This window comes from Lygodium microphyllum, chromosome 17 (assembly GCF_053477565.2).
Source record: "Lygodium microphyllum isolate KBCC chromosome 17, Lygodium_microphyllum_v1.1.10, whole genome shotgun sequence".
Taxonomy (NCBI): domain Eukaryota; kingdom Viridiplantae; phylum Streptophyta; class Polypodiopsida; order Schizaeales; family Lygodiaceae; genus Lygodium; species Lygodium microphyllum.
In genome coordinates, this window is record NC_141151.1 from 79,945,884 (window position 1) to 79,968,773 (window position 22,890).

The following is a 22,890-nucleotide window of genomic DNA, read 5'->3' on the forward strand; positions in this document are numbered from 1 at the left end:
GGCGCGCTGTGGTGGGGTCCTCCCTAACTCCTTTCGACTGGGTTTTTGTGCGCCCGAAGTATCCCACACCGCCACAGTTGCATATGAAGATCTTATTTCACTTTTTCAGATACTGGGGATGCTAGCACATTTGGACCACGCGCAATGCTTTTCTCTTTGATTTGGCCTCTAATGTACCAAGACATATTGCCAAGCTTAAAGGGCTCTTGCATTGGCAACTAGATCTCATCCGACACTCCGACTTGCTCCCTCGGGAGGATTTGCATCCTTGGCATATGGCAATTGCCGCTGGGTCGTCGCCATGATTGGTGTAACCTTTTTAGTGCATTACTACGGGGATTTCCCACACGTTGGCCTAGGGCCCTTGTGTCTCTTGTAATCAGAGAAAGAGAGAGAGAGAGAGAGAGAGAGAACCTCTTCACATGATGGCTTAGTGTCATCATGTATCTTGTAATCAAGTAATCTTGTATTTTTTCGTAATTAATACAATTACCTTTTACGGAAAAAAAAAAAGAAAAGAAACGTAAGAAAGAAAAAAGAAAAGAAAGATAAGAATGAAAAGAAAAACGGGCTTGGGCCCTGGCCACCTGAAAATGGTCAAAAAAGTGATCGTTTACAACTTTACTGGCCGCAAGGCCCAGGTGTAACGGTCACTGGTGACAGGGCGCAGTCGGACAGGCCGCAGGGAACGGACGGTGGACCGGACGGGTGACGGCGGGGCACAGTCGAACGGGTGACAGAGCACAGTCGGATGGCTCGCAGGAAACGACCGAACAGGTCCGGACAGGACCGGACGCAGAGGACGGGACAGGACGGGTCGAACGAGTTGACACGTCCGACAACCTTGCTGATAGGAGTGTTGGTGATCAGTAGGACACTGGGGCACTTTTTGCTCTCTGTGCGAGAGGTTTTTCCCCCCAGACTTATTGTCTTATTTCGTATGTGCTTATGTCACACACTTCCGAGCACTTATCGTGTTGGGGTGTGAACACCCCCCTACAACCCTAAGGTTTAAGGGTTCTACTTGGTACTTTCAGTTTATACTCCTTCAATCTATTGCATTGGGTGTCGTGCTTCACTCTCCACACTGTCTACTGCACTCTGGGCTGAGCTTCGATCTTCTCTCCATCTCACACACCCAATCCCTAACCAAGGCGTGAGCTGACCCGGTCTGGGCAATGTGCTCAGTAGAAGGAGATGTAGAACCAAGAAGGTCCAAAAAGTAACTTCTACCCATATACATAAGGGAGTGCAGATCTGTAACCATCTAACCCTCTACATGCTGAGGTCTAACCATATTCTCTCAAGCAAGAGAGGCATGGAATTCCCGAAAGAATTTATAAGACTAGCATGAAGCATCTTGCAAATTTTCAGTCAAAGCTTCCAGCTTGACTTGCTAATACAATCTCAATTGGAATTGTTGAATGAGATTCACTAGCCTTATAAGCAATGGAAGCAAAAATGGATCATCCAGGAAATCAAGGAGTAAAGAGTGGATCAAATCCAACATTTCTTCAATTTCCTATCAATGCCCTTGCAAAGAGACACGTGATAAATGCCATAATGCTAGGCAACCTTTTGCACATTATGGGTCAATATTTTACCTTTAAGATTCTTCTTTCTACTTAATTTCTCTACTCTCAGGTTGTAAGGGTTCCTAGACAACCCTAGGACTCACTAGGCCTAACTAGGACTCATCTAAGGTGTAGATTACCAAATTCCTCATGTGAAGGCATTCTCTCATGAAATTTGTTACCAAATACTAATTTTCAAAACAACCACAAGTATTTTTTCACAACACTCTTAACATTCAATCAAAAACAATTATTGTATCTAGTTATTCGATCAAGTTATACATACCAGAAACACCACCAATCGCAAGTACAGAGCGCAAGGCAAATCCTGAAACTTCCCCTACACAAGTTCCTGCTATGTAATACACCAATAATGACACCACTTTGTCAAAAGCAATATAGCGTGGCTGCACAAAATACACACCCCCACATTAAAAGCCAATTAGTACATACAATCCCACGACACTTTACACAAATTTGCAATAAAAACAACCAAACCACCTTGTATATTTCACTTATTATATGCCATGCATAAAAGCGTAAGAATATGTATATGTTAAATCATAAGATTTACCAATTTAGAAAAATCCAAGTACAGAAGAATCTATAGTATGAAATAAAGTAAGCCTATTTACATTGAGAAAGAAACTCACTTTTGGTTTCTTTCTCATAGTATGAAATAAAGTAAGCCTATTTACATTGAGAAAGAAACTCATTTTTGGTTTCTTTCTCAATGTAAACGAGTGAGTCAGGATATGCTTGCCTGTGTATGTGTGTACACGTATAAAACTATATGGCCCTCTTATATTCATATCTACATATCCACACACACATCACACACACATTTTTTAGAAGAAAAGTCTTATTTTAATTATCAATGAACAAAATGGATGAACACTCTGAGTGAGTGCAGCGAAAAAAGCTCAAAAGTACTCATGAGAACATATTGAGGCCCATCACTGAAGTGAAATAAAAAGTATGATAAATGCCTTGTAAGGACAACTAAAGCACATCATGAACATGATGACTAGGTGAATCAACCAAACAAGTGGGTCGTAATGTAAAACCATATGTGACTATGAGTGGAAGAAGATACCAAAGTAGCATGTCTGCATGAAAGTATCTCCCCCTCTTCCACTCGGAGTCATCATGCAATCTCTCCCACCTCTGTGGAGCATCATAAAGAGTTTGATGCAGATATCTTCTTGAGTCAGTAGGATCACCAAAAACAGTAGCTAAGGTAGCCAACTTGCATGCTTTCCAGATTTTCTAGAAGTCTCAAACCACATGTAGGAAAGGAAAGTGACATGAGGCTTCGATTTGTTCGGAAAAGGTCTAAAAAGCCAAAATAGCTTGTGAAATCCAAAAGATAGAAAATGGAGTTTGAAAGAAGGAAGACACCCAATGACTAACCTCCTGTAAACAAGGGTAGCAACGAATGAGTGGAGAGGTCTTATTTGAAGCACCACATTTATGACAAGTGACAGGAGCAACCCTTCTAATGGTAAGCCTAATCCCCAGGGGACCAATACCAAGCACAACTCCATAAAAAGATCTGCTCCTTAAGTGGCAGTTTGTTGGCCCAAAATTTAGACATGCTTCAATGCCGTTTAGCAAGAGAATGAATATGATGCTCAAGGAAAGCATCTTCTCTCATCCAAGGCTGAAGTTGTAGGATAATATGCACTCTTTTCATTTGTTACATTAGAAAGACAATAGAATGTTCCCATGTATGAAATCTCATATACTGTAATCTCCCCATATTTTGGCTGAAAAGGCCCGATCATATTCTAAATCAAATTCCAAAGAGGCCCATAGTAATGACTCAAAGCATACATTATTTCAGTTTGAAGACAAATCATAAGTTTATTCAAAGGAGTCAAAACACCACCCACACTAGAAATGCTCTCACTACCAGACAATGAGCCTTTCTTGGTTCTCAAACAACCAACAGAGCAACACACCAAAAGAGAAACAAAGACTTTATATCACTGCAAACCCACCACACATAAGGAATTACATTCTACCATTCTACTTGATATGACAAAGTGCTGCCCCTAAAACTGCACAATCACACTTGCACATGAACACATATTCGCATGTGCAAATGTGTGAGGCACACATCAAATCCACATTTAGTCTCCAATATCATCTATGAAATACATGCTTGTGCACATGTATGAGATTCATATTATGTGTTTTACTTAACGTAGACATTGCCTGCAACACATCAAACAAATAAAGGGTTAGATAAGGGTCTCATAATTAGAAGAAAAGACATGCAAGGAATGATTGCTTTGGTGAGTTAGACTCACGAATGTTTTAGGCCCGACAATGCCGGTCAGGGCACACTTGTTTCCTATTAATGCGAGACCTAGAGATTTGGGTGCTTGTGCTAACAGGGTACACATGCATGGGACCTCAAAACTTGTCCCAAAATCCTATCCTCTGTATGAATGATACAGTTACCAAGGCGTTCCTACAACAATTCATGTCCAAGACAGCCAATATTTTGATCCAAGGTTGTCATCCCTTAACAAATTTCTGTAGTAATCCAATTCATGTGCCAAAACATGAAATGAAGGTCAACACCAATCCACCATCCAGTTTTGAAGAGCAAACTTTTCCCATTACCAACAGTTAGACACATTTCTTACATCTCTTAGTTTTCCAAAAACACTCCATTGCCTAGACATAAATGCAATAATTTCATCCTTGGTCCACATAGGCAGCAAAAGGAAAAATAAGAGATATGCCTAGATGATAGATTGTCTAATTCTCAAATCAAACATGAAATGGCCGAGTTGACAACTTCTACTTATCATATTTGACCCTCAATTTATCCAAAACCCAACCCAACATTCAATTCAGTGCAACATTCCAGTCCATAGGACAAGCGAAATGTCTAGAAACAACACCTGCATCTGAAAAGCCAATTCAAAGGTCTCCAGTGCTCTCATTACACAAGCAAGATCCTTTTGATAATTTCTAGGGAGAAAGAAGGAATCATCATCATATGCCTAAGATTCAAAAGTTGTGCCATCCAAAAGATAAAGCTCATGGATTTGATCAAACGCCGGGAGATAATCAAGATATCAAAGCTGAGGATATTAACAATTGCATAAAGCATGGAGCTCAAAAGGCATCCTTGCCTCACTGATTTGCCTAAACTCAAAGATTCTATTAATTCAGAACAAGAATGCAGAAGCATTGTTATTCTGATAGAGCAAATATATGACATTTTGCAATTTTGGTCCAAAGTCCAATTTTGAAGTTGTTTGAGAAATAAGGTCCCAATGCACAATATAAAAAGCTTTTTCCACATCAATCTGCAGCAATGGAATTTCTTCCTCCAAATGTTTAGCATATTCCATTACAAAATAAAAAATTGCCAAGGGTTGTTCTAATGCAAGATGGCCAAGTAGTGGCATATGAGAGTCGTGTTCTCCACTATGCAAAGAGGAATTTCCAAGTTTATGAGAAAGAAACGCTTGTTATAATTCATGCACTTTCAACATGGAAACACCATCTCTTCGGGGTTGATTTTGCAATGCAAACAGACCCTCAAACATTGCGCTACTTTTTGACACAAATGAAGTTTCCCGAGAAGCACATGAGATAGGCAAATTTCTTATCTATGTTTCACTTTAAGATTGTGCACATAAATGGAAAAAATAATATTGTGGCTGATGCAATGTCTCGTAAGCCCCAAATTTCAGACCATCAATATCGTATATCACAATGAGTTGGATGCTATGAAAGATTAGTATGCTACTAATTCAGATTTTGCAAATGTATATGTCCACTCTGCAATGGCCAGAGGCATAAGCACTTTGTGCTTAAATATATTTTTCTAATGATGCATGGACAACTGTGTCTCACGAAGCAGTTTAGGTCTAAGGTAATGACTGAGATTCATGCTCCTCCTCCTACAAGGCATAGAGGCATAGATACCATAGTTAAGGCAATGGAGCACTTCTTTTATTTGTCTACTTTGAGACACGATATAGAGCAATTTGTCAAGGTATGCATCATACGTCAGAAAGTGAAGTATCATAGGCAAAAGATGCCACATTTATTACAGCTCTTGCCTATTTCTGATAGGTCTCGAAAAAGCATTGCTATGGACTTTTAACTTTGAGCTTCATAGGACACCTACAGGGAATGATGGGATATGGACTGTTATTTACAGGTTTAGTAAATAGGCCCATTTCCTTCTGATGAGGAAGAAGATCAAGGCTAATCATATGCCACGCTTATTTATGCAATATGTATTCAAGTATCATGGCATGCTAGAGTCAACCATTAGTGATTGAGACCCTCAAATGACTAGTTTTCTTTTGAAAGGGACTTTTTGAAAAATGAATACTACACTGAAATTTTATTTGTCCATCCATCCACAAATCCATGTTCAATCCAAAGAGGGAAACTCCATAGTGCTAGATCTCTTGAGATGCTATGTATCTTAGTATAAGACACAATGGAAGCCGTACTTGCCTTTGCTAGAGTTTACATATAGCAATACAATGTATAGTTCCACTAGCAAGACTCCATTTGAGATTGTGAAGGGTGGAAAGAAAGTGCCTCCTATCTTAGAGATAAAGGGAAAGAATTTTGAATTTGATCATTATGAGTAGAACATGCATGCAGCCTATGAAAAAGTTAAGCATGCACTTCAGAGATTTGAGAAGAAAAAGAGGGTAGTTGATCGCCATAGACGTGCTTTGCAATTTGCATAGGGTGATTATGTATTGCTATGTTTAAAAAGGCAAGGCTGAAAAAGACGAAAGGCAGAGACATTGTATCCAAAGCTAAGCATGAGATATTGTGAGCCCTTCTGAGTATTGGAGAATATCAATGATGTTGCTTATAGGCTAAAATATCCTTCACTAGTGGATACATAAAGCCTTTCATCTAAGCTTATTGAGACCTTTTCATGGTGATGTGCAAGAGAATGTGTCTGCTGAAATTCAGCTAGAGGTCAAGCAGTTGGACGAGATATAGATACCTGGGCAAATTTTGATGCATGCAAAAAGATCAAAGGTAAAGTTTCCAGAAGATACTTGGTGAAATTTAGAATTATTGAATGGACGAGAGTGACTTGGTTGACCACTCTCAATTGTTACAACTTTACCTTGATGCTTTTCAATTTAGAACCGACTTTGGATCAGGCTCAATCACGTTTAGAAACGCAAGGGTCCAAAGCATTGCCTAATGCTCAAAGGAGAGGTAGCACTTCTGCTTCTCGAGTGATAGACAACTCTAACATATAGTGGATCTTGAATGTATTCAACATGAATCCAAGTCTCAAGGTACTGTGCTAATAGTATGTCTGCCATGAGGTCACTATTCAGTGTACTAGTCACTGTAATTGATATGCATATGATAAAGCTTTTCATCTACATCTCTAAAGCTATACATTTGCATCATTGTATGATCATCAAAGATTGATTATCAGTTTCTATTTTTTAGTGGATGATCATGAGTTGTCAATGGTATTCAGCTCATTTTCTCAATAGCAATATGTTTTATGAATGCCATTAATAGTTCAACCATGGTTTATGCTTACTTTCAACTTTGCTATGGTTGTTTGGCTGGAACAGTTGATGTATGCTAATAAGGTATGCATTCTATGAGTTTCTAATAGAAGTTTTGGATTCTTTATGAGTCTAATATTGTAGTTATCCTTGCTGGAAATTTTCAGCGAGTGGTTGGCATTAGCATGGTTGAGCAATAGTGGCCAATATTACTTCAACTACGATGCCTTATGGTTGGCATTAGCATGGTTGAGCGACAGTGTCTGATATTATTTTAACTACGATGCCTTATGGAAATTCTCTTCAATCACTTTTTGAGATTAGACACCAGTCACACTCTTGGATAGAGGACATACCTATCATGAGGGAGATTCTCTTTACATGTTGTATTAGTGACAGATTGGTTTTGCATTCTTGGAGTTACCATTGGAGGCTCAGAGACACAGACTGCAAGGTCTCAGGGGAGCTAGAGTTATGATTGAGGCTGTGACAGAGAGAGTTCCACCAGATTGATAAACAGATACAGGTACCTCTTAGACTTGGATCGATCTCTTCTTTAGAGATGACATTCTTCTAGTACTCCTTGCAACTAAGAGAGAGAGGACACTTGCTTTTATGATTGAGGAGGATGGCCATCTCTAGTGAGAGTACATTGACTAGATAGCTTTCATTCAAAGCTCCAAACAAAGGATCTGAGTAATGGCTCACTTAGAGAGGAAGTGACACATCACATTGGCAAAAACCCAACCACCTATCCGAGAGAGGGATGGAGGTATTGGGCTAACCAAAGGAGATCTCTACTAAGATTAGAGTGGAACCCAAGAGAATGAAGATGGAGGGATCCATTCCTTGATAGATCCTGCGACGTAGCCTTCTTTAGCTATATTACCAAGCTAGGAAGGAGAATACAGATGAGCAAGATCAAAGCACAACTAGTAGCCAACCCCCATTTGCACAAAGAGGGAATCACAAATGAGTTTCTATGTAACTTTTGGAGAAGGCTACATGACAGCTTCGAGCCTAGGAAGATACCTCTCTTTCTATGGCTTATAGCTCACAAAGGCCTAGCATTTGGCACATGGCTTGGATATGGCAGGGACTCAATAGCATGCATGAGATGCAACGCACCAATGGGGACATAGACATTGCCTATGGGACTACCATAGAGCCCATGAGGTTTGAAGGAAAGCCCTCAAGATGATATTTCACAGCACAGCAAAGACCATGGTGGCAACTTGGGGGGATATAGCATGGGTCATGATGGGTCATAGATAGAGGCCCAGCATGTGGCGATGAGTACAACCCACCAGATTGGTTGTTCACATAACCATTGTATTTGTGGTGTACTTAGTTACTCTTCACACAGATCCTTGTACTTTGTATTTTACTCCACGCTTTTCACCAAGGTGTTATTATTAGAAATTTCTTCTCTTGGAAAAAACAGAGTGCTAAATTCACCTAGCCAATTTAATTATTGGCTAGTCATATTATTTTTCTGAGTAAGAAATAATGTTTAAATTAATTTTTCAATTAATTTTCAAAATTACCATTCTCAAATTTAATTTAGTAATGCTGGAAAATGGATTAAGAAGGCTATCCATTGTCCAAGATTAAGTGGTAATGTTGAATTTTCAGTTTATATGATTTTTATTGTTGCTATAATTACTATAAATCAAGTCATTACCACCTTTCCTCGAAAGAAAGATTGGTTACACAAAATCCTCCCAAGTGCCTACTCTCTTCCTCTGATAATATCAATGCATTTGCCTCTTCTATCCGCCAAGGCCTCTATCATGTTATTACCAGGTGCAAGGGCTTCATCTTTTTTTTATTGAATGGCTGTTTTGTTGTTGTTTTTGTCCTTTTTGGGTGCTAAAAGATACTCTTGATTAGCTCATCTCTTCTTATCATTCTTTTGGAATGATAGGTTACCATTATTCTATGTTTCTTATATCTCCATGTGGTCAATGAGTTCTCTAAGACTAGAACAATGATAACATGAACCTCCTTGGAACTTCCCTAGCTTCTTGGAGGTACTAATTTTCTTGAAGTGTTAGACCTTTAAAAGTAGCTCCCAAAACCTCTTTGTATAGTCATCAAATGTCTCCTTTTGATCCTATTCCATCTTTACATCTCTTTTGAAATGGATAGGAAGAGATTCTCATTGTATCATGCAACCAAAGGACCTCCATGACTTTGAGGCAACATGATTAAACTCCAACCTAGTCCACAAAGTATGGGCTAAGCTGATTAAATTTCAAGCTGGAAGCTTAATCTTTTTCTTGGCTTTATATTGTCACAACCATACTGCTAAGAAATACTCGAACAAAGAATATCAACACTAAATGTACAACAATAATACAATGATAAATAGTAGAACTCAAAGGTGAACAGTAACTCAAAGAGAATGTAAATGAATGATAAAACACACTATGCTAAAGTGAATACAATGATCTTGAATGTCCGTGTCTCGGTGTGGATTGGGGCAAAGATGAATCCTGAAATGATGCAAGCAGTCTCAGGAAGTGATCAACTACTATAAATGAAAATAGTGAAGTCCGGACAGGCTGAATCTGGGAAAAGGCAGCATGGCAGCCTGCATAAAGCTGAAAACACAAACTGGGACAGCTCCAATTGTTTGCTGAAGTGAAAACGCAACACCTCCAACCTGCTGAATTCTTGGAGATGGCTGTAGACTGATAATCCACCAGCAAACACAGACTGAAGCAAGGTGGGACAGATCCCCAGGGGCTGGCGGCAAGCTGGCTGCACCATGAACTGTGATATCTGCCAAAGGAGGGGTGTGGACAGCAATGGAAGAGGGCATCAGCTGATGGAGTGTCCAATATGCAAAACAAGGATGAGCTGAATGGTTGCGCAGCCTTTCTATTTAGAGATGTGGGTCCAACCAAAGTTTGGGTGCTTGCTTATGGGAAACAAAAGCTTTGTGATTTTGAGTTTTGGGGCTGTTTAAAAAGAGCTAATTAAGGTTTAAACTAAAAGGTACCTTTTTTAGCTTAACACATACAATACTTGGAATTAACAAAAAAATGTGAGAAGAAGATCAGGATTATACAAAACATCATACAAACTGAGTTTGATCTTTCAAGGTGATACAGTGAATTGGTCTTCATCTTCTAATGCCTCTATCCATGCTTGGACCTCAACTTAAAGACGAAGTAGCAGTTGATGAGGATGAAGATGGAGACGAGGGTGGAGAATGCCCACACCTTTGTTGATGGTCTTCTTCTTCTTATGCTTTCATACATGCCTAGACCTCGAGGTTGAAGACAATGAAGTGGTTGCTAGGGATGAAGATTGAGGTGAGGATGGAGAACGCCAACTCCCTCATCAATGATGAGATCTTCTTCTATGAGTAGAGTGTGACTCTTCATCACTTGATGAGGATCAATCAACAAAGACACTAGTCAACTTTGAATAAGAGAATGGGCTTCGATGCAATCTCTTTCTTGGCTAAAAGTAGAATGGATCCTTTCATATTTTCCACTTTACCTCTTGGAAGGCTTCAATGCAATGTCTTTCTTGTCTAAAAGTAGAATGGGTCCTTTCATATATTCCACTTCACCCCTTGGAAGTAGATGGCTTCTTGAAAAGCTCCTTTCATTGCTATGGCTTTGTCTCTTAGAAGCAAAACGGATTTTTTCCTTGGATTCTTTAGGTTTCTCAACTCTTTCTAGTTTGAGAAAGTTTCGTTGGATTCTTTATAGTCCTCAAGTCTTACTAGTTTCAGAAGTTGCTCACAGATATGTTGATTATCCTCTGTAAGGCTTTAAATGGTCTGAAGCATAGCACTCAACTCTTCATTGAAGTTTTGAGAAAAGTATGCTTAATAAATTATTGCAAGGGCTGAAAACCAGCCTACTTATAAATTTAAGCACTACTAAAGTTGTGGTGAAGATTGAGCCAAAGCTCACATACCACTCTAAGTGCACCACAAAACATAGCATGCTTGGCAACCAAATATTCATAATTTCATGCCTAAACATTTCAAGTAAATGGAAAGAACAAACACTTGAGGCTAAATATGACAATTATTCAAAAATAAATTACAACCGTGGACACACAAAAGAGATGACATAAGTTGAGAATCAAGTATGCAACCCCCTCCCTCCCTCCCCAAGGAATGTATTTCTGCTCAATCCAAATCCCTTAGGGATGACTCACTTATAATCAACCAGAGAGTGAAAAGTATTTCTCACCCTCCCGATACATGCATACATACATACATACATACATACATACATATATATTTATATTTATATTTATATAGCCAAAAACAACTAATTTCTTTATAGGTTAAGAGTAGGGCAAGAGGAAAAATCAACCTCTTCATCATCTCTGAGTAGTACATTGGCATGGCTTTTTTCATGATCCAAAAGTGAAGGGAATAAATTTACAAGTTTGTTGTTGAGGGAAGAGAGAAATTGAGAGATTTAATGATGAAGTGGTGGATCATGAAAGTGGAGATGGTTGTGAGTAACTTCAAGGCTATCTCTAGCTTGTATAGGATAGATTACAACAAGAAAACTTGATAAACAATGAGAGAAAGAGGACTCTTGTCATAGGAAAGAAAGGCTCAAGTGCAAAGACAGAAAGTGAAGTGGCACAAGACAAGTCTCCAACCACATGTCATGAAATGGAACAAGTGGGCAAGGACACTTGGAAGCTCAAGTGATAAGACTCAAGACACTCGCCTCTTCTTTATGGGTTTCCTTCTTTGGTTGAAAAGTGTCAAGAAACAAAAAAATTTAGTAAGAACTGTCAAAACACAAACCCACTACTTTTCAGACATCATCCCTCTTTTTCAAAATTAGCTTTGCCAAGCCAATCCAAGGCTCCTAAGAGTTTAGGGCCCTCCTCAAATTTAAGGACCATTCAGAGGAAAGCCATAAAAAAGAGACAAAGTAACAAGACACTTGTTTGTCGTTCAAGCTTCCAAGTGTTTATCCACTTGTCCCACAATCCACTTCATGACATGTGCTATGGATGAAGACATGGCTATATCGGCTGAAATTCGGACTTGGGAGCTTGTTCCATTGCTTAAAGGCAAGAAGACTATAGGCTGTAAATGGGTATATAAAGTAAAATGCAAGTCTCATAGTAGCATAGAGAGATACAAGGCTAGGTTGGTCACCAAAGGATATGCTCAGCAACATGGTTTAGATTATGAAGAAACTTTCAGCCCTGTTGCATTGGCCACAGCAAAGGGCTGGAAATTACAGCTGATGGATGTAAAGAATGCATTCTTGAATGGTGACCTAGAAGAGGATATATTGATGGATCAGCGTGAGGGGTATGTACACCCGCAATTTCCTAATTATGTCTACAAGCTAAAGAAAGCCATAGCATGAATCAACTTTCCATGACTACATTCAATGTAGACTATTAGGGACAAAAGCTTATGAGTCAATTACAAGGCTTATAGGGCAAAGAGACTTGCTTCAAGAGAGCTTCAAATTGAGTTTTTGATAAGGATAAGTTACCATAGCCAAGAAATAAGATAAAAAGCTCCTGTTTATTCAACTCAAAGCATCTATGAATGATCTACAAACATTGCCCTGCCATAGGGGCACATAATACTTGCATATTTTGATAAGATATCTTCTATAGAGTAAGAAATAAAGTAAAAGAACAATGCTGTAGCTAATTCTTTGTATATGGCTGAAGATATCAACCCAAATATCTTTCGGAATTCACCTCTAATGATAGCATAAACTTCCCCTAACACGGTGTCAGTGCGTTATTGAGAGTCCACCACAAGGGTAAGAGATAGCAAGGTGAAGGTAGATTCAGAAAGAGGAGTAGACAGAAGAGAAGGGGTTCGAAGAAATTGAAGACGTAGAAGAATGCTCCCAAAAAGAATTAGAAAATGTAGAAGAATACTAACAGAGATGAATCATGTCAGTTTCTTTCAACATTATGAGAAGATATAACTCTAATAGACAAAAACGTGTATAAAATAATACCTTCGTCTATGCTGCTTAGATTGCCAATCTAATGCCTCCATTGGCTCCAAAAGGGGAGTAAAATACCAGCACACCTCAGCACACCTGGCCAGAATTCTACTAGATCACTCCATCTCCCCCTTCGGAGTGTTGTTCACTACGGTGTGGTTGTGCTAGTCATCTATGTGGACCATCGCATTATTACAGGTGATGATAACATTGGAATACAAATTGTGATGACTATGCTGAAATCAAAGCTTGACATGAAAGATTTAGGTGAGCTGAAGTATTTTTTGGGCATTGAATTGGTAAATTCAACCAATGGACTTTGGCTAACGCAAAGTCAGTACACATTGAAAATGCTGAATAAGTATGGCACGACGGAGTGTAAACCACTTGATACTCCTTTGAATCAGAATACCAAATTGGATGTAAACACTAGAGCTGAGATTATTGATATTACTATGTACAAGAAAATGTTCAAAAGTTTGATATACTTGACTATCGCTAGGTCTGATCTAAGATATGCAATTGGACTTATCAATCAATTTATGCAAAAGCCCAGGAAACGACATTTAAATGTAGTAAGAAGGATAATGCGATATGTCAATAGACTGTGGGCTATTTTATGAGAAAGATGAGAACCTAAAGCTCATTGGATACACTAATGCAAATTGGGCAGGATGTCCTTATGATTGCCACTCTACTAGTGGCTATGCATTCAGCCTTGGCAGTGGGATGATTAGCTAGAATAGCAAGAAGCAACCAATTGTTGCACTATCTAATATTGAGGCAAAGTACAGACATGTTGCTTTAGCCGCATGTGAGATTGCATAGTTGCTTAAGTTGATGGTTGATTTAGATATGCAGGTAGCGGCTCCAGTGACATTATACTATGATAACCTGAGTAGTGTACTTCTGGCAACAAATCTTGTTTACCATGCCAAAACGAAGCATATAGAGGTACACTATCATTTCATCCGTGAGATGGTACTTGCAAGAAAAGTGGATCTCCTGCATGTGAAGACATATGATCAAGTAGCGGATATCTTTACCAAGTCACTAGGTAAAGATAAGTTTAGTTACTTCATATAGCTACTTGGAGTACAATATCTCACTTGAGCTTGAGGGGGAGTATTGAGATAGTCAAGCTCCAGTCACTCATCTACTACCTACAGACATGACAACCTAGTGTGTGTTACGGTCAATCATGTGTGTGTTCTTAATAAGTCGGTACATGACTTAACCATACTTAATCAGTGGTTAGTCAGTGTGGTCACTTAGACCTGGTTCATATTGTGTGTTATTCAATTAATAAGAGTAAGAGGAATAATCAATAACAATGAGAGCAGTCAGCCCACTGTTGCCCCTATCTCTCTCCCATTCTTCTAAAAATTGCATGTCAAACACCTATATGAGCTTTAGAGAAGAAATTGATTGTAAGTTGTAACAAGGGTAATGGATACCTATAAGAAGGCATGGCAATGGCAAGTGAAGGGAAAGGGAGAGCCAACAAGCTGTGAGGTGGAGAGGATCGAAGCTCCACTGAGAGTGCAGTAGACAGTGTGGAGAGTGAAGCACAATACCCAATGCAATAGGCTGAAAGAGTGTAAGATGAATGTACGAGGTACAACCCTTAAACCTTAGGGTTGTAAGAGGGTGTTCACACCCGAAAGTGTGTGCAACATGATAACTGCCCGTAAATGTGTAAAATAGGCACATAAAATAAAGAGAATGAATCTGGGGGAAAAAACCTCTCGTACGGAGAGTAAAGAGTGCCCCAATATCCTACTAATCATCGACACTCCTCTCTGAGAGTAGGCGTGAGTGAAAACCCAACAAAACCCCCTGGAGTGAAGAGTAATCAAGATACAAAGGTCATCCTCCACCAAAGGAGATCAAATTTAAAGCATTGCGAAATGCTTCAAATTTGTCACAAGGAACAGCTTTGGTGAAGATGTCTGCCACATCACTGGTGATAGGGCAATAGACAAGGCTAATATCTCCTACATGTAGCTTCTCTCTGATAAAGTGATAATGTATCTCAATGTGTTTCATGCGTGCATGAAATACTAGGTTCCGTACCACCGCAATGGGAATCTAACTCTTAGTGATGAACAAAGGAGTAGGCTCCATGATAGATACATCCACACCATGTAGCAAGCGTCTAAGCCATACACATTTAATTGTGGTAGTGAAAGCTACCTTGTATTTAACTTCACATGATGATCTGGCAAGAGTGGACTGTTTCTTGCTAAGCCAAGATATGCAAGATGAGCCTCAAAAGAAACAATTGCCACTAGTAGAGTGACGTGAATCATAATCACCAATCCAATTAGAATCACTGTAAGCATGTAAGTGCAGTGGTCCCCCCTTGGCATAAAGCAATCCAAGAGATCTAGTACCCTGCAAATAACAGAAAACACACTTGACAGCTTGCCAATGTGACATGCGTGGCTGATGCATATATCTCCTCAGGGCTAAAACCGCAAACTATATGTCCCGCCTAGTGTTGCATAGGTAGATAAGGCATCCAACTGCTGGAATATGTGTGTGTATATCAAACAAATCACTGTCATCATGTAATGACAGCTTCAGTCCAGGTTCCATTGGTGTACAAACTAGCTTGCAATCCTATACGCCAAACCTCTCAAGGAGTTTACCAATGTATCTTGACTATGATAAACCGATACCTCTAGCATCATGTATGAACTGTATGCCCAAGTAATAATGCAAAGACCCCAAGTCTGACATCTCACAAGTTTGCTGCAAATTTTGTTTAAATGCTAAAATCTGATTAGCATGTGACCCTGTAAGCAAAAGATCATCAACATATAGACAAATGATCCGCATGGATCCTCCCTCTTTACATACGCAAAGGGTAGACTCTAATGAGCTGTTTATAAACCCTTGGCTGAGTAAAAAAGCATTAATCTTTGCATACCAAGCCCTGGGAGCTTGTTTCAAGCCATATAAATCCTTTTTCAGCTTGCAAACCAATTGTTCAGATCCCTCAATTGCAAAACAAATGGATTGCTGTACATATACTTCTTCATGAAGTTCACCATATAAAAATGCAGTTTTAATATCTAACTGATGCGCAGTCCATCTATAAAGGGCAGCCAAAGCAACCATAGACCTGATGGTAGTCATGTGGGAGATAGGAGCAAATGTCTCCTCATAGTCAATGCCATTCTTCTGTGCATAGCCCTTGGTTACAAGCCTTGCCTTATATTTGTCAATGGATCTATCAGCATTCCTTTTCAGCTTGTAGACCCATTTTGTTCCAATGGCTTTCTTCCCAAAGGGCAAAGACACTAAATCCCATGTTTGATTCTTAATGATAGAATCAAACTCGGCTTGCATTGCTACCATCCAATGCACACTATGTTGTGCATCCTCAAAACATTCAAGCTCCTCATCATCAACCGTACTTGCAGCCATAACAAACTCCAGGGTATGTGCAGTATCATGCATATGAACTTACCTTCTATTTATCAATGGATCCATCGTCATTCCTTTTCAGCTTGTAGACCCATTTTGTTCCAATGGCTTTCCTCCCAAAAGTCAAAGACACTAAATCCCATGTTTGATTCTTAATGATAGAATCCAACTCAGCTTGCATTGCTGCCATCCAATGCACACTATGTTGTGGATCCTCAAAACATTCAAGCTCCTTATCATCAACTGTACTTGCTGCCATAACAAACTCCATGGTATGTGCAGTATCATGCATACGAGCTTGTCTTCTAGTACGACCAGCCATGAGAGCATCCAAATGACTATCTTTCATAGTCTGTGAATACCGTCTAGGCATTTGTCTTGCCTCCTGACTGTGCACAAGCTCTTGCTAAATTTCAGATTCAGCACTTTACTGAATATTCAGATTAGCCAATGGCTGACTTTCTGCACTTTCAAATGGAGCAGCTGGCTGAATATTAAGTTCATTTGCTGAAACTCCAGCTGAATCACCAAATGAAATGGACAACGGCCCTTCAAATACATCATGGGCAGCCTGATGTGTCAAAATCAGCAAGGGATAATTCTCATTTTCCATCGAAAAGTACATCTCTATTCACAAATACCTTTTTAGAGATAGGATCATATAGTCTGTATCCTTTGCTCTCATTGCTATATCCCACAAAATGGCATTTGACAGCATTGTTATCCAACTTTTTTCTAAGTACCTTGGCAATGTGTGCATATGCAAGACACCCAAAGGTGCGAAAATGCCCAACAGAACGTTTCCGGCTGTTCCAAGCCTCAAAAGGTGTGACATTCTTTAATGCTTTGGTGGGCCATCTGTTCAAAACATGGGAAGCACACATAACGGCTTCCATCCAAAAATTGTGTGGCAAGCTCTTTGCTTTCCGCATACATCTGGCCATCTCCGTGAGTGACCGATTCTTCCTCTTTGCAACCCCATTCTGTTGTGGAGTATAAGCAGTAGTGAACTGATGAACAATGCCCTTCTGCTTCAAAAGAAATTCAGCATAGAGGACATATATTCCCCTCCTTGGTCCAAACGGAGAGTCTTTACTTTACAACCAGATTGGTTCTCAACAAGTGCTACAAAAGCCAAAAATGCATCATACACTTCTGACTTTTTCACTAAAGAATAGACCCAACAGAAGCAAGTAAAGTCATCAATAAAAGTCACAAAATAGTAACATCCACCCAATGACTTTGTCTGCATAGGGCCACATACATCTAAGTGCACTAACTGTAACCTCACTGTGGCTCTAAAAGCAACACCACGGGGAAATGAAAAGGATGCATTTTTCCCAAAATACAACCCTCGCATAAGTGCTCAAGAGGTCTCTCCAAAAGAGGTAATCCATCTAGCAACTGTATACGTTGTAAGAGCATCAAGCTACCATAGTTCACATGCCCCATGCAAGCATACCATAACTCCACCTAAAACATAGCACGAGTAAGAGTGGATGCTAAGTATGCTGACTGGTCAACTGAAAGAGTATCCAACTCATATAACCGATGACATAGAGTACCAATCAAGACCAAAGTCATGTGTTCCTTATCTCACACCATGCATATGTCAATGTGAAAAGAGGCCTATCCTTTCCTCATGACCTATTCTCGTATATCATAGCATGGAGCCTAATGTATCTCATGAGAGAATCAAAACAAGCATCTATCAATTTGAAAATACATTACTTATGACCGGTAGCACAATTGGATTGATAGTGATGCCTTCGCCTGAAGCTTCGTTGCTGGTTGTAGGATTGCCATCCGCACGCGACATTCTTCGCTTGGAGGCCATCGTCCGCAAGTAGACTCAAGAGATTAAGAAGGCAGAATAGATTCGAGATGGGAGAGGGTAAGAGAAGATGGCTAAGTCAAGGATCGAGATAGAGGGAATTGTGTAACCTCTCGGGGTAACTCTTCTCTAAGGTGACCTGCAATGCACATCGTACCAAAGAAAAAATAGATAGCAGATTCTTCTTTATACCTCGCACAAACAAAGCATCCTGTAGGCGGAGAATAGAGCCATCAATGGCTATGAGCACAATTTCCCCAATACCTCTAACAAGGTATGACGCATTATTGACACACTGTACAGACTTGCCAATTGGAGTTGGACCAACAAAAGCAAATAAATCTCTACGAGATGTGATGTACCTAAAAGCACCACTATCAAAAAACCAAGTGTCTACATCCTCAGTAGAGCTAAATGCTCTATCAGCCCTAGAAGAGTCATAACTGCATGTATAAACACAATAGTCCCTGTCTACAACAAAGGACACTAACTCAGTAGCAGTGGAAGAAGCATCAGAAACAGACATTCCTGACTCCTCCTCCTCCTTGGCTATGCGCTTTTTATACTCAGTGATGTAGTGGCCTGGCTCATAGTTACCTGGAATGGGGAACGAGAACGGGAACAAGAATGGGACCCCTTGGAACGGGGGGAACGTCCAAGGTCCGAGAACGGGAACGAGGGGAACGGCACATGTCTTAACTTCCCCAAATATGCCATACATGACCCAAATTGCCCCAAAGAATATCCCTCCAATTGCCCCAATATCCTTCAATGCTCCAAATTTTCCCAAATGTCCCAAAATTGACTTGATTACCCCCATAGCTCCAAATTGCCCTGAATTGCCCCAATTATCCCAATTTCCCTTAAAATTAGACAATATAAATGATGATTACCTTGGAATTGAGGATAGGCTGAAATTTGATTGTGATTTGTAAGAGTTGATAATGCATCAAATTTAAAATTTGCATGGACTCTTGATTGGCTTGTGGGTTGTCTTGACACTTTGAATCTTCAACCACAGAGAGAGAGAGAGAGAGAGAGAGAGAGTAATATGTGCACATTGGGCAATGGAGATGGGTGAACATGTGGTAGAAGAAGTGTGACACAAGCAAAAAGAAAAAACTAAAAAAAAAGTCCGTTCTTGGCCTGGCTTCTTGCAATAATGGCATTTACCCTTCTTGGCTTGTGTGCCCCCTTATTTCTTATTATCCTGTGAAGTCCCTGAATTTCAAGAGCTCTACGGAGCTTGCCCTTCTGTCGTGCCATAAAAGCCTTCTCAGAGGCTATAACATCCACACCACTATTTCTTCTTGTCTGCTCCTTATCTAAGAGCAAATTGACCAGCTGAAGAAAAGTAATCGGCTGTAGAGTAATCCTCATGGTGAGATTTAAGGCCGTATAAAAGGCCAAGTACGAGGGCAGCAATGAGTTCAACGTAGTAGATATCAGCTATGCATCTGAGTAATACTCATCGACATTCATAAGTTGCTCACGCAAGTCTTGAATTTTGTTTAGGTGATCCTACATAGAATCACCCTCATCCATCTTTAGTGTCCCAAGCTCTTTCTTTAAGAAAGAGATGTGTGTCTCATTCTTACCAACAAACATCTGCTCCAAAGTCAACCAAGCTTCTCATGAAAAAGCTGCAGACCGAATGTGAGGGATGATAGACCGTTGAACTGCCAATGCAATCAACAACAAAGCATGTGCATCCCGTGTATCCCATACCTTTTGAGCTGCTGATCTTTGGGGAAGTGGCTGAAGTGGAGCAAGCTGAACATGCTGAGGTGCCCATTGTCCACGTCCTCCTAGAGGAAGAGTAGCAGGAACCACAACTCCGGGCCTGACTTCTTCACCACTTACATAGTCCCAAAGATTCTTCACAATCAGCACATTCTTCATCATGAAGGACCAAAGTGAATACATAGATAAGTACATTACCCCCCTCATTTGCCATGATAATCAATGCCAAAAAGAGCAAAAAGAGCAATGTCCAAGCTAGACCAACCTAGAAATCTCTTTCCAGAAATTACAGCAAATAGGTTGCTGCAATTCGCAAACTAAAGTTCACTTCGTCAAAACTGTTTGTAATGCACACAGTCCAAGGTGCATTTAATGCTCAGCAACACTGTAGAAGCAAAAGTCCCAAAACTTCTTGCCCAAGAATGCTCAAAACCAGTCTATTTCAGACTGAAACTGCTGTACATTTGCCACTCTCTGACTGACAATAAAAGCCCCAAAATTTCACAAAATCTTTGCATGAAATGTGTCCCAGACATTAAAATTTTTCCTTTTACCCTAATCTGGACTGTTGAGCAGGCTCGAACTGCATGTGCACTGGACCACAGTGGCGAGGCGCTAGCTAGGGGTGGGTGCAGGCTAGGGGTGGGGGCAGCACACACCAGGAGGAGCACCACAGGGGCAGCCCACAGCAGGGCAGCGGCAGCAGGGGGTAGAGCAGGAAGGACCAGCGCTGGAGGCGCAGAGACCAGAGCCAATGCTAGGGCAGCACTGGACTAGAGGCAGTAAGGCGCTGCTGGCAAACTGGAGGCGGACTGCTGCAGGGAACACTGGAACCAGGTGCGAGTGGGCAGTACTGTCAAGTTGGAGGTGGGCAGCACTGGCTCAGGCAGTCTTCAGCTGGTGGAGGCGCTGCTGGTGAGGCATCTGATAGCGCAGCATTTCAGCTGCAAGCAGGCAGCAGTTGAGGCCAGACTGAGCAGGGACTCCTAGAGATTGAGGCCAGATCAGAGTTGGGCTAAGCTCTGATACCAAATGTGAGAAGGTGGAGAGGATCGAAGCTCAACTAAGAGTGCAGTAGAGAGTGTGGAGAGTGAAGCACAATACCCAATGCAATAGGCTGAGAAAGTGTAAGATGAAAGTACAAGGTACAACCCTTAAACCTTAGGATTGTAAGAGGATGTTCACACCCAAAAGTGTGTGCAACATGATAAGTGCTCGTAAATGTGTAACATAGGCACATAAAATAAAGAGAATGAATCTGGGGGAAACAATCTCTCATACGGTGTAGTGACCGAGAGGCACGAAGATCGAGACAGTCAATGTTCGTTAGCAGCAGCGAGACAGAGTGAGAGAGAGCAAAGTAGAGAGTGTGCACAATTTGTGGGTACAATGACGAGTGTACCACTTTAGGTTTATTTATATATATATATATATATGAAAGTACAAGTGCTAAGGGTGTGTTCACACTGGAGCACATTAAAAGGCACGAGGGCCTTTATTCCCAACAACCTCCCACCTAAAGGCGATGTGTCTTAAGAGGAGAATAGAATCATCTAAGTCTAGGTATGTACAAAGCTGAAATACATATATCTATCCAACTCCCATCATCCGTCGACAATGAGCAAACTCCTCTGCTAGAAGACCCTTTGAGAGAAGGTCTGCAGGATTATCATCTGTATGCACTTTGACAAGTTTAATGCTCTTGCTGTCAAGTACATCTCTAATGAAGTGGTACTTCACCTGTATGTGCTTCGTCTTCGCATGAAAGACGGGATTCCGTGCTAGCATCATAACACTTTGGCTGTCACAATGGAGAACACGTAACTCTGTAATGCCAAGCTCTCCCACTAGACATGAAAGCCATAAAGCCTCCTTGCATGCCTCAATGGCAGCCACATACTCTGCATCTGCCTCTGTAGTAGACAATGCAACACACTTTTGTAGCCTAGAGATCCAAGAGACTGCTCCTCGTGTGAAAGTAAACACATAGCCAAAAGTGGACTTTCTGCAATCCACATGACCAACATAGTCTGCATCTCTAAAGCCAACAACAGATGCCTTCTGCATTCCAAAGCAGATGCACAACTCCTTTGTGCCTTTGAGGTATCTCATAATATCTTTCACTGCTTCCCAATGCTTTTTACCAGGGTTTGCCATATATCTGCTAACCACTCCCACAGCAAAGGCAATGTCAAGTCGTGTAACAAGCATAACATCCATCAAACTGCCAACAACTGAAGCATATGGTATCTTGGCCATTTCAACCTTCTCATCATCAGATATAGGGTTGTCCTCTACACTGAGTTTCACATATGGAGACAATGAAACGCCAATTGTTTTCCCCCCCTCTATATTGAAACACTGCAAAACCTTGGAGATATACTCTTGTTGAGATAGATAGAGTAACCCTGCCAACCTATCTTTGAGTATTCGCATGCCAAGAATGTGATTTGCATCACCAAGATCCTTCATCTCAACGCTGCCATGAAGACTTTGCTTCAATGAGTCCAAGGCATGAGTATCCCTGCCAACAATCAGCATGTCATCAAAATACAAAATACAATCAGCATGCCAGCAATCAACAGGCTCATTTTACTGTCCAAAAGGTATTTCTTCCCGGAATACAACCCTACGGACTTCCTCCGTTCTTTCGGGTTGTTTGTGCATGCAATCTTCCCGGAAGATAGAATCATTGCTGCGTACTACTTTCCTTTACTCGGGATCCCATAATCTATAACCCATTTCACCCTTGTCACCATATCCTAGAAAAATGCATTTACAAGACTTTGGCT

The 22,890-nt window shown here is 40.5% G+C and overlaps 1 protein-coding gene across 4 annotated transcripts in view; it reads right to left on the reverse strand.

Moving 5' to 3' along the window:
* Positions 1-22,890, reverse strand: part of LOC148022081 (mechanosensitive ion channel protein 1, mitochondrial-like) — a 166,153-nt gene that overhangs the window by 63,979 nt on the left and 79,284 nt on the right. For all 4 annotated transcript variants that reach the window (XR_015694455.1, XR_015694456.1, XR_015694457.1 and 1 more), the window contains exon 6: positions 1,861-1,981. Coding sequence is in view for 1 of the 4 variants with exons in the window: in XM_087697698.1 (XP_087553824.1) it covers positions 1,861-1,981 (121 nt within the window). In the remaining 3 variants the exon portion in view is untranslated. The remainder of the gene's footprint in view (positions 1-1,860; positions 1,982-22,890) is intronic.